Genomic DNA, 12,825 nt, shown 5'->3' on the forward strand with positions numbered 1-12,825 from the left:
GGAGGCTAGAGTAGGAGGACAGCATTAGTTGAGGCTAGCCTTGGCTACCTTTGCAGACAGACAAACCAAAACACAACAGATTTGTATTGATCCCTTATAGTGCCTCCCTTTATTCCAATAGGATGTTTTAAACTATTTTAATATAACATTTCTTCTGATAATGGTACTTCCCTACATTACACTAAACAATATGCCATCATTTTAGAAGAATCAGAAATAATTTGCAAAACAAAGATTCCTGGCCCTGTGTGGTGGCTCATGCTTTTAATCCCAGCACTCTGGGAGGCAGAGGTAGGATCAATGTGAGTTCAAGGCCAACCTGAGACTACATAGTGAATTCCATGTCAGCCTGGGCTAGAGAGATACCCTACCTCAGAAAAAAACAAAAACAAAAACATAAAGAGTTAGCCTGACATACACCTTTAATCCCAGCACTTGGGAGGCAGAGGTAGGAGGATCACCATGAGTTCAAGGCCACCCTGAGACTACATAGTGAATTCCAGGTCAGCCTAGATTAGAGTGAAACTCTACTTCAAAAGAAAAAAAAAAAAGGCTCCTGACTCATGCTTCATATAAACAGGCTCAGTTTTATGATTTACACAGGATTCCATTGCTAGAGTTCCATTTGTTGTGTAAAGTGCTTCCAACGCTAGTTTTGTAGGGTGATATTTTAAGGAACTTATTTGTTTCTTTAATTCTTTTAAAACTCAGGTTTAACCTAACCCCTCAGGTTTCTCAGAATCGTTTGGGTGGTTTTACTTTAAACTCTTTGAAGTTCTGCCATTCTGTTTTGTAACAGAGTCCCGTATGGTGGGCTTAGCCTATAAATCTAGCACTGAAGAGACAGACAGGATAGTAAGTTCAAGGTCTACCTGGGCTACACAGCTAAGATAGACCAGCCTGGGCTCCTAGTGAGATCCTAGTTCAAAAAAAATTTTTTTTTAATGTATATAAATAAAAAAATAAAAAATACGAGCTGGAGAGATGGCTCAGCAGTTAAAGACACTTGCTTGAAAAGCTTGTGGGTCCAGGTTTGATTCCCCAATACCATGTAAAGCCAGATGCACAAAGTGGTATGTATGTCTGATGTTCATTTGTAGAGAGACATGAGGCTTTGACACACCCATTCTTTCTCTCCTCATCAAATAAGTAAATTTTCAAAAATAAATAAAAATAAATAAGATTGTGTCAGCTCAGAGTACTTTAAATGTTTATTGGCTTATCGTAATGGTCAAGATTTGTTCTCTTCCCCTCCCTCCATAGACAGTCAATCAGCTGGCCCACGCCCTCCACATGGACAAAGACTTGAAAGCAGGCTGCCTTGTGCATGTATTTTGGCCAAAGGCAAAATGTGCCCTCTTGAGAGATGACCTGGTTTTAGTAGACAGGTAAGTTTACCTATAAACTATATCTTCTTTTACTTTAATGTAAGGCCTGCGAACATTTCATGTTGGTTGCTGCTTTGTTTTCATTTGAGATTAAGGAACAGTTTTTGTTGTTGTTGTTTGTTTGTTTGTTTTGTTTTTTGAGGTAGAGTCTTGCTGTAGCTCAGGCTGACCTACAATTCACTCTGTAGTCTCAGGGTGGCCTTGAATTTGCAGCAATCCTCCTACCTCTGCCTCCCAAGTACTGGGATTAAAGGTGTGTGCCACCATACCTGGCCTCATTTTTCTTTTTTAATAGGTGCATAGTTATATTTTCCAACTTTTTGTGAGCAAATCCCCAACAAGAACCAGTGTGAGGAAGGAAGGCTTTATGTCGGGTCACAGTTTGGGAATCTAATCCGTCATGGTGGGGAAGGCACAGCCGTAGCTGTGGTGGTGAGAGCATGAGGTGTCTGCTCACAGCGCACCTGCACTCAGGAAGCAGGGAGAGGTGAAGTTAGTGTTGAGTTGGCCTCTTCCTTTCCCTCTTTCATTCAGTCTGGGACCCAGACCATGGATGGTGCTGCTGCCCACATTTACAGCAGTGTCTTTCCTCCTCAGCTAAGCCTCTGTGGAAACGCTGTCAGGCATACCCAGAGGTGTCTCCTGGGTGATACCAGGTCCAGCCAACTGCCAGTGAAGATTCTTCATCACAGTTGTCTAATTCTGGTTGAAGAAATTTGAGACAGCCCCTTGTTTCGGTTACTTTAAACAAAAATTTACAGTTTGCATTAGAAATTGTTTAAATATATAGATATATAATTATCTTTCTTCCCCCCCTCTTTTTAAAAAATATTTATTTATTCATTTATTTGAGAGAGAGAAAGAAAGAGGAAGAGAGAGAGAGAATGGGCATACCAGAGCCTCCAGCCACTGCAAACAAACTCCAGACGTGTGGCTTACATGGGTCTGGGAATCAAACCTAGGTCTTTTGACTTTGCAGGCAAATGCCTTAACCGCCAAGCCATTTCTCCAGGCCCCCTCCCTTTCTTTTTGTGATACATGAGGTCAAACCCAGGGTCTGTGCCTGCTGGGCAAGTGTTCTGTCTCTGAGCTATACGCCCCGCCCTGGATAGATCACTTTACAAAACTACTTTGCTTAACCAGTAGTGATTTGGTTCTTAAGACAAGGTTTCCTCAAATGACATTGTTAGAAAGGCCATGTAGTATTTGATTTTCAGAAATAAATAGAATGGTTTTGGAATGTTTTTCATTGGTTTAGGCTAATCTGTATTTATGGTAGGTTTAAATTTTTTTCTAGTTATTTTATGGTGTTAGGGTTTGCATTCAGGGTCTGTGCATGCTAGGCAAGTACCACTGAGCCTTGCTCCCAAGTCTGTGATACATTTTAAAATCATCCTACTAATGCTTGAGGAACTGTTGTGCATACTAGTTGGACATTATCATTACCTAAACATATATTTAAATGATTCAAAGTTTTTTTTTTGAGGAATAGAAACATCTTACCTATGTATTCAGAGTCACACACACAAGTTACCTTTACAGTTCAATTTACTATATATAGAAATCGTTTGGGTTTTATATTTTCATTTAAATTTTGAACTGAGATTACACTATTATATAAAAAATGATTTTACATTAATTATTGTTGAATATACCAAATTGAAATACATAGGTTTAAATTTTAAATTTATGGCAAATAGTCTTCAAATACAATACAGATGTATTTTTAAAGTTACCATATTATCCACATGTGACATTTGCGATTCTGGGCTGTTTCACATACAATAGCTCTCCTATATAAATGGCAAAATTGAAATGCCATGAAACTCAAGCCTGCATAGTCACCAAGCTTAGGACTCCAAGTTGTACCACTGTTAAAAAGGTTTGGCATTTCTAAGCGCCACATGTTCTCTCTCATATGTGGATCCTAGCTACAGATGATTGGGCTTCTGCGTGAGAAGGAAAATACTTAGTAGCAGAGGCCAGTAAGTTAAAAAGGAGACATAAAGGGAAGAGAAAGGAAGGGAGGAGGGTACTTAATAGGTTGATATTGTATATATGTACGTACAATGATTGAGATGGGGAGGTAATATGATGGAGAATGGAATTTCAAAGGGGAAAGTGTCAGGGGGAAGGGAGGGAATTACCATGGGACATTTTTTTTATAATCATGGAAAATGTTAATAAAAATTTAAAAATTAAAAAAAAAGGTTTGGCATTTCTGGACCACAGTGGACAACACTAAAAAGGGACGGAACTATTCCCCCTCCTAGTTACAATTTTAAAAAAGTTACGTGGTAGCTTGGAATTTTGCATAAAACCCCATGTTATACCTTGGAATAGTCCAAGGGCAGTCGATGACAATGGACTGGGATCCTAAGTTCATTCTATAATTAATAGAACCCATGATATTCAAATGGGTATTAACTAAGTCAAAAATATTAAGCACCTACTGCTTTGAAATTAGAGATTCATGATCAGTTTCTCTCCACCTTAAAATCAAGGTGTAAAAACCAGTTATTTAAGTGCATTCCAAACTTCTCTTATGTAGCATAGGTAGAATTTTCTGTCCATTGGCACCAAAGTCAAGTCACATTTCCTCTTGGGAGATAGAAATTCCACATTTGAACATAGAATAAGTTAGGAGAAAAATGACCCCTGTAGAGATTTTTTATTACTATTACGATTCTGATCAAAGTTTTTAATATGGCTTTATTTTCTTTAATTAACTTTTCAGTGTTTTTAAAAAATGATTTATTTCTGACAATGGGTTTTTCTTTTTGGATTTTCAAGGTAGGGTCTCACTCTAGCTCAGGCTGACCTAGAATTCACTATGTAGTTTCATGGTGGCCTCGAACTCATGGCGATCCTCCTACCTCTGCCTCCCAAATGCTGGGATTAGGTTTTTCTTTTAGAAGAAGTGTGTTTCAAGTAATCAATAAGAGCAATTTAGATGAGAGAAAAGATGCTTTTGAGATAAAAATACTTGAAATATGGCAGCTAATTTTGCTATACTTCATAGCCAGCCTATATCCATAATCCAAGTCAGGATTAACAGTTGGCAAGTCCTTCACTGCATTTTTCATAGTATATAAAATCTGCCATAGTTAATAGCGGCTGGGGCTTATTTTATTTTCTATTATTTGTACTGATGAGCATTTTAATCTCTGAGCTGCTATTGGGCATGGCTGATCACATCCTGTTTTTTATTATTCATTAGCCTTTGTTTTATTTTTTGGTACTTCCTTTCCAGCCTTTCCAAACATAACAGTTTGAAAGATTGACATATTGATTATGTTACCTGTTTTGTCAAGAAAAATGTGGATTAAAATGTAGGCATCATGTAGCTGCTGGTAGAATTTATGTCTTTTAGACTTCAAATTTTCTTTTAATCTATAACCTAACTCTTTAAAAAATAGCTAATACAGTGTTTATTTCCCTCTCATTAGTCCAGGTACAGATGTGACTACAGAACTAGACAGCTGGATTGATAAGTTTTGCCTCGACGCAGATGTCTTTGTTCTAGTTGCAAACTCTGAGTCAACACTAATGAACACGGTAGGATTTACTCATGGCACTGTGTTTGAACATTAAAGAATTGAGTAGCATCCATTTTTTTTTCTGAAGAGTGGGAGCAATCCAGTTGTGAATTAGAAAGAATGAGCTCAAGTATTCGTGTCTCCCTGGGGCCAGAACTTGATGGGGAAGCTTCCTGGGTGTGAGGTGATGTGCATGTGTGGGCGTTCACTCTGCTGCTTGCTTATGTCCAAGGGAGCAAGGTCAGCATTGTGGAAATGTTCACTTGTCTATCAAGCAGAGCTTTTCCAATTCAGGTTTCCACCCTCTTCCAGCTTTACTGGCTTGTGCTGTGGGTTTCCTCATTTGCCTAATTCTCTAAGCCTTAAGATCCAGGGTGTCCAGATTAGTTCCAAAGAAGCTTTCCAGAGTTTAGATGTCAGGTATACCAAACTGTAATGTTACTCATCTAAACCTTGGCAGTGACTGCACTACGATATCCTAGTTGTGAGCAGTAAAACTAGGATGATTGTCACTGTGCTCTTGGTGCTCTGTCCATGATTGCTCATCATGAGGTCGTGTGAGCAGTGTGTTGAATACCTCCATTATTTGTTGGATGAGACTTCTGATACATGTTCTGATTTTGATGCCTTTTGTACTTTCTTTTTTCCTCTTTTAGTGCTGGGAATCGGGCCCAGGGCCACATGGATTGTAGGCAAGCGTTTTACCATGTACCTACACTCCCAACCTTGCTGATGATTTATTTATTTAGAAAGAGGTTGGGGTGTGGGGAGAGAATGGGCATGCCAGGGCCTCTAGCCACTGCAGACCAACTCCAGATGCATATGCCAGCTTGTGCATCTGGCTTTACATGGGTACTGGGGAATAGAACCTGGGTCCTTAGTCTTCGCTGGTAAGCGCCATAACTGCTAAGCCATCTCTCCAGCCCGCTGATGCTATTCTTTACCTATAGTTGTCCAGCTTGGAATTTTTCATCTTTTTTTTTTTTCTTCAAGGTAGGATCTCACTGTAGCCCAGGCTGACCTGGAATTCACTATGGAGTCTCAGGGTGGCCTCGAACTCATGGCGATCCTCCTACCTCTGCCTCCCGAGTGCTGGGATTAAAGGCGTGTGCCACCATGCCCGGTTTGGAACTTTTCATCTTTTTGTGTTGTTGTTGCTGATTGGTTGGTTGATTTTTTTTTTTTTTTTTTCCAGGTAGAATCTCAGACCAACCAGGCCAGCCTGAAACTCCCTTTGTAGTCCAGGCTGGTCTTGAGCTCATAACTCATGGCAAGCCACCTGCCTCTGCTTTTCCAGTGCTGGGACTAAAGGTGTATACCACCACCCTTAGCATTATTTTTTGTCTTGAAACTCATTAATCTGGATGTGGTGCACATGCCTACAGTCTCAGCACAATTGTGGAAACAGGAGAGTCAGGAGTTAAAAACAAAACCTGTTAAAGTACTTTGAAACCCATCTTTACCACTTCTGCCTTTATGTAGCTTTTCCTGGTTTCTACTAGCTGTGGTATCTCCTTCCTCTGAGTAGACATTACACTTATTTGTAGTATTGATGTGACATTTTCTCAGTGATTTATGGTAATTTTCGCTGGAAAGTTTAATGTACACAGAGTTCATTAGGATTCTTCATCAGTAGATGTGACTCACTGCTGCCTAAACAGTTCATACTTTTAAGTTAAACTATCTCAATGCAAAATGTAAACATAAACTGTCTTTTAAAGTGTCATTTTCATTGTTTTCCAGGAGAAACATTTTTTTCACAAGGTGAATGAGCGGCTTTCCAAGCCTAATATTTTTATTCTGAATAACCGTTGGGATGCCTCTGCCTCAGAGCCAGAGTATATGGAAGATGTAAGTCGTCTTTTTCTTTAGGCTTTGAAGAGTAGTCGTATGTGTTTTTACCTGAGAAGACAGTATACTTCAGAGAACATCACAAGAAGTTAGTCTCAACTGGAGAGAGAGCTCAGCAGTTAAAGGCTCTTGCTTGCAAAGTCTGACAGCCTGGATTTGAGTCCCAGGTACCAATGTAAGCCAGTGGCACAAAGTGGCACATGTGTCTGGAGTTTGTTTACAGTGGCAGGATGCCCTAGCATGCATGCCCCCCCCACACATATACTCTCTCTCTCTTTCTCTCTCTCTCACACACACACACACATACACACACTCTCTCTCTCTCTCTCTCTCTCTCTCTCTCTCTCTCACACACACACTCTTTCTCTCTCAAATAATTTTTTAACATTTTTAAAAAATTTCCTTTGCCTTCACAGGCAAATACCTTAACCACTAAGCCATCTCTCCAGCCCTAGTTTTTTTTTTTTTTTTTTTTTTTTTTTTTAAGTTAGTCTCTTGCTCATGAAAAGAGTAGGATTATAGGTAGTTCTGGTGGTGCATACCTGCAATCCCAGAACTTAGGGAGTAGGCACAGAAGGATCAGGAGTTCAAACCCAATCTGGCCTGGGAGATGGCTCAGCAGTTAAAGGCACTTGCTATCAAAATGCATCTAGGCTACATAAGTTTGCAATCAGCTTAGGCTTTGTCTGAAAACGACAAAAACAAAGGAATATGATTATAGAAAACCTGAAGTGGGCTTAGTTTTATTCTCAAAGTTCTATAGGTTTCAGTCCCCTGTGGTGGAAGAGGGCATGGGAGAACAGAGCAGCTCTCCTCATAGGGGCCAGGAAGCAGAGAGAGAATGCCTGCACACTCCTCTGTAAATGCCCTCACAAACATGGGACCCCAGAGTGTGCTTTACTAAGCTAGGCATTTCTATTCCAATCAGTATTCACCACCACCACCCCCTCCTTGAGATCTGAGGAAAGTCTTGGGATGTTTTGGTCTCCCTTGTTACTTTGTTTTTGCCACGTTGCTTTGTGTGTGTCAGCCTAGCTAGCCTGTGAGCATCTGGATTTTCCTGGTGCCATTTGCACCCAGCTTTACTTGGGTGCTGGGAAGGTGAACTTGGGCCAGCAGGTTTGCAAGTAGGTGCCTTTAACTACTGAGCATCTCCCCAGCCTCTAACTGTTGTTTTGTACTAGTATTCTTTTTTTGTTTGCTTGTGTTTTTCAAGATAGGGTTTGCTCTAGTCCAGGCTGACCTGGAATTCACTATGTAGTCTCAGGGTGGCCTTGAACTCACAGCAATCCTCCTACCTCTGCCTCCCGAGCGTGTGCCACCACGCCCAGCTCTTGTAATAGTTTTCTTTTTAAAAACTTAATTTGTTAGGCTGGAGAAATAGCTTAATGGTTATGGTATTTGCCTATGATGCCTAAGAATCCAGGTTCGATTCCCAGTACCCACATAAGCCAGATGCACAAGGTGGCGCATGGGTCTGGAGTTTATTTGCAGTGGCTAGAGACCCTGGCCCATTCTCTGTCTGTCTCTCTCTCAAATAATTTTTTTTTTCCTTTTCAAGAGTTCTTTTTTTAACCTTACTTTTATTTTATTTATTTGAGAGAGAACGAGTGAGAGAGAGAGAAGGAGGCAGAAAGGGGGATAGAGAATGGGTGCACCAGGACCTTTAGCCACTGCAAACAAACTCCAGATGCATGTGCCCCCTTGTGCATCTGGCTTACATGGGTCCTGGAGAGTCAAATGGGGATCCTTTGGCTTTGCAGGCAAACGCCTTAACTACTAAGCCATCTCTCCAGTCCAATAAATACAAGTTTTCAAAATTAATTTATTTGTGTGTGCACACACACATGGGTGCATGTGCACCGGGGTTGCTAATAAACACCAGACACATGTACCACTTTGGGTCCAGGTTTTTGTGGGTGCTGGGGAATTGAACCCAGACCAGCAGGCTTTCTAAGCAAGTGCCTTTAAAGCCATCTTCCCAGTCTCCAGTAGTACACTTTAAAATTGGAGTCTTAAGTATTGTAGAATTAGGACATAACCACAAAATAGTTCAGCATTGCTCTTTATCTTCATTTTCTGCTTGTTTTGTTTTTGGGATAGTATATCACCATATTGTCCAGGCTGGCCTGACACTCATGGTCCTCCTGCTACAGCCTCTCTAGTTCTTATATTGTAAGCATATACCACCATGCTCAGCTAATTTTACCTTTCTAAAATCTTCAAAATCTTGAGAAATTCCCTCAACCATAATGTTAAAGACTAATGCTAGACTCTTAAGTTCCTACCCTTAATATTCATTTCAGTGCTAAATGCTGACCTTAGACAACACATGTAATCGTATTTATTTAATTCATTCTTCCCAGTCCAAATTCCCATGCTCATGAAGAAATATATATCGTGATGTTCAGATTTCAAAATAAAAATAACTTTGTTTTATAAATTTATTGTAGAATTTACCCTCTGCTTCCAAAGGTATTACTAGTTTCACTGAGTCAAGTTTGGAACATAAGAAAAGCATAACACAGAAGAAATAAAAGTCCCACTGTTTACTCAGGTGTCGTGTGCCTGCTGCTGCAGTTAATTCACACATGTACACGTATTACTGTAGTATGTCGCTACTGCAGAGCTGACACTTTTTCAGTGCTGTTAAGCTACTTGTAATATGTTTGATAATGGTTGTATAATATTAGATATTCTGTCAGCTTAAGTAAATGCTCAAAAAAATAGATCATTAAGTTATTTAAGAGCTGAGAGATGGCTTAGCAGTTAAGGCATTTGCCTGCTAAGCCTGAAGACTCAGATTCGGTTCCCCAGTACCCATGTAAGCCAGATGCACATGGTGGCGCATGCATCTGGAGTCTGTTTGCAGTGGCTGGAGGTCCTGACACACCCATTCTCTTTCTCTGCCTTTTTTCTCTTTCTCTCAAAAAAAAAAAAAAAAAAATATATATATATATATATATATATATATTTTTTTTTTTTTTAAAGTTATTTAAGAGTGATTTCCCATCAGTGATCAAGGATCATAATTCATTTCCTGAAATATCCTGCATTTTAGTGTATAAGAATTAGTACTGTCATATCTATCACTATAATTGAAGCTTAGAAGAGGCCTATGGTTGATGAGTATAGTTATTGTTGCTTAACTTATTTCAACTAATGGGGCTGGGGTGATGGTTCAGTGGGAAGAGTACTTGCTGTACAAGTATGAGGACCTCAGTTTGGATCCCAGGACCCACGTGACTGCTTGGGAGGCTTCAGACATTCTATCCCTTGGGTCAGCTGGCTCTGTAAACTAGCTGAGTCGGTGATGTTCAGGTTCAGTGAGAGACCCTGTCTCAAAAGAGGAAGGCACCTAACATCACCCTCTGACCTATGCACACACAGGTGCTCATTACACACACACGCCCACTCTAAAAACAGTTAATTAATTAATTCTTTCACTGTTGGTAGGTCCGCAGACAGCACATGGAAAGATGTCTGCACTTCTTGGTAGAAGAGCTCAAAGTTGTGAGTCCATTGGAAGCACGGAACCGGATTTTCTTTGTTTCAGCAAAGGAAGTTCTTAATGCCAGAAAGCACAAAGTCCAGGGGTTGCCCGAAGGTGGTATGTAGTAATTGCAGGTTTTCTTTTGAAACAGAAGTGTAAGTTACAAAAGGTAGTAGCACACCAGAAATCTTTTTTTGCTATATATGTTAGTTCCTCACTTCCTGTGTCTTCAGTAACTGCTCAGTTGGTCTGAAAATATTAGAATACACACCTCATACATTTTAAATCTCGCATTGTTCTGAGTAGCACAGTGAAACCTGTCACTGTCCCAGGCAGGAGAAGTCATCCTCTCATTCAGTCCATCAGATCGGCTATGGACGCTGTCTCACTTAGTAGTGGTCCATTATAAGCATGCTTCCTCGTGCCACAATTCAAACATGCCCAGTTAAGGCCATAAATCTTCCCTCACTTGAAAAGGTGAGGTGCTTCACTTAATAAAGAAAAGTATTGTTTTTCTTAAGATTCTTTGATAAGAACAAATCTATGAAATTGTGAGAAAGTAAAGGGAAATTAGTGCTAGTTCCCCAGCATTTCTCCAACTTCAAAAGTTATGGCCATGATGCATGGAAAATGCTTAGGTAAAGGCCAGGTGTGGTGGTGCACACCTTTAATCCCAGCACTCAGGAGGCAGAGGTAGGAGGATCACCATAAGTTTGAGGCTAGCCTGAGACTACATAGTGAATTCCAGGTCAGCCTGGGCTAGAGTAAGACCCTATCTCCAAAAAAGAAAAGAAAAAGAAAAAGAAAAAAAAAAACCCAAAAAAGAAAATGCTTAGGTAAGATGAGAAAAACATTCGGTGTGTGTGAGTCTGTGTAGAAAACTGCACTGTCAGGCAGCCATGAAGGTTCCTGGGTACATCCCTCCTGGGTGTGCTCTAAAAGAAGACTTACATACAAGATTTAAGAATATTTGCCTCAAGCAAGCATGCTGGCTCACACATATAATCTCAGTACATGGGAGGCTGAAGGAGAGTTTTGAAATCAGCCTAGCTCCACAGTGAGACTGTGTCTCAAAAAACAGAAATAAAATTCTTTGCCTATATCTTACAGGTGGGGCACTTGCTGAAGGATTTCAGGCAAGGTTACAAGAGTTTCAGAATTTTGAACAAATTTTTGAGGTAGGAATTTTGTGACTGATGGTTAATACAAAACTCTTGCTTTGGTTGGAAAGTGATGGCAGTTTTCATGATCTATCTCTGTCAATAACCTGTGTTGTTATTAAGTATAGTACTGACACAGCAAGTACAACAAGAAGGTTTGAAGAAAGGAAGCCCTGCAGAATGGATGATCTGTAAGAATGGAGCATTGATGATGATGATATTCCTTGTATGTTTATGTATACGTGAAGAATGGTTCCAGGCTTGTGTGGTACAGTGAATGACATCCTTTGTATTCAGTAATGTGGTGCAAGGGCAAGGATGGTAAGGAATAACAGCAAAGGTCTGGAGAGATTTCTCAGTGGTTAAGGCACTTGCCTGCAAAGCCTGACAACCCTGGTGTGATTCCCTAGTACCCATGTAAGCCAGATGCACAAAGCAGTACATGTATCTGCAGTTTGTTTGCAGTGGCTAGAGGCCCTGGCACACACATTTTTAAACCCCCCCCCCTTACAAATAAATAAATAATAGCAAGGCCAAGATAATCCTTCTTTAAAGCCATGCTCTTTATAGAAATAAAACATAGCTGAAATAAAACATAGTCATTTGACATGAGTATTATGTCTCTAGACTGTATTGTCACTTGCTAATTCTCATTTTGCGATAATTGAAGGAATGTAAAAGTAATTATAGAATCTGGTGGGAAAGCACTGAAGTGTGGGTATGCACCTGAGGAAGGAGGCTAATTGACCTTGTGATAGATCATTTGATTGTCTCAACTCTCCTCCTGATATCTGACCAGAGTTTTCTAGATGCTAACGTTCTAATGCCTGTGTAAATAGTTCTTATGTTCCATATCACTCTCAACTGTGAAGGAACACAAAGGCTACAGTATTAGAAAACATGTGCCTGTAACTAGTCACCATAAGCAGTAACTGCTTTCGTAGGAGGAACATAAATGTTGACTACACTAGGCAGAAGTTTCTAAATTTCAGCTTTTCTTACTCATTTTTGGTGAGAGAAGACCATTAGACAAGTGAAGACAAAATGTTTATCAGGGCTGGAGAGATGGCTTAGCTGTTAAGGCACTTGCCTGCGAAGCGTAAGGACTCAGGTTCGATTTCCCTAGAAATCCATGTAAGCGAGATGTACATGGTCGCACAGGCGTCTGGAGTTGGTTTGCAGTGGCTAGAGGCCCTGGTGCACCCATTCTCTCTATCTGCCTCTCTCTCTCTAATAAATAAATAAATAAATAAATAAATAAATAAATAAAATATTTAACATATTTTTTTAAAAGTTTATTGGGCTATCTATTGGCTGTCTTGGTGATGCTTCTCCTTTTTAGGAGCCTTCAGATATCAACCATAGGATACATGAAGTTCTAGCTACTTAGAAAC

General features: G+C 40.0%; 1 protein-coding gene across 2 annotated transcripts in view; it reads left to right on the plus strand.

The window, feature by feature from the left end:
* Mfn1 (mitofusin 1) overlaps nucleotides 1-12,825 on the plus strand; it is a 49,969-nt gene that overhangs the window by 15,568 nt on the left and 21,576 nt on the right. For both annotated transcript variants that reach the window (XM_045161681.1, XM_045161682.1), the window contains exons 5-9: nucleotides 1,264-1,388; nucleotides 4,838-4,946; nucleotides 6,671-6,778; nucleotides 10,235-10,388; nucleotides 11,382-11,449. In XM_045161681.1, coding sequence (XP_045017616.1) covers nucleotides 1,264-1,388; nucleotides 4,838-4,946; nucleotides 6,671-6,778; nucleotides 10,235-10,388; nucleotides 11,382-11,449 — 564 coding nt within the window. The remainder of the gene's footprint in view (nucleotides 1-1,263; nucleotides 1,389-4,837; nucleotides 4,947-6,670; nucleotides 6,779-10,234; nucleotides 10,389-11,381; nucleotides 11,450-12,825) is intronic.

Source organism: Jaculus jaculus, chromosome 11, assembly GCF_020740685.1.
Source record: "Jaculus jaculus isolate mJacJac1 chromosome 11, mJacJac1.mat.Y.cur, whole genome shotgun sequence".
Lineage (NCBI taxonomy): Eukaryota > Metazoa > Chordata > Mammalia > Rodentia > Dipodidae > Jaculus > Jaculus jaculus.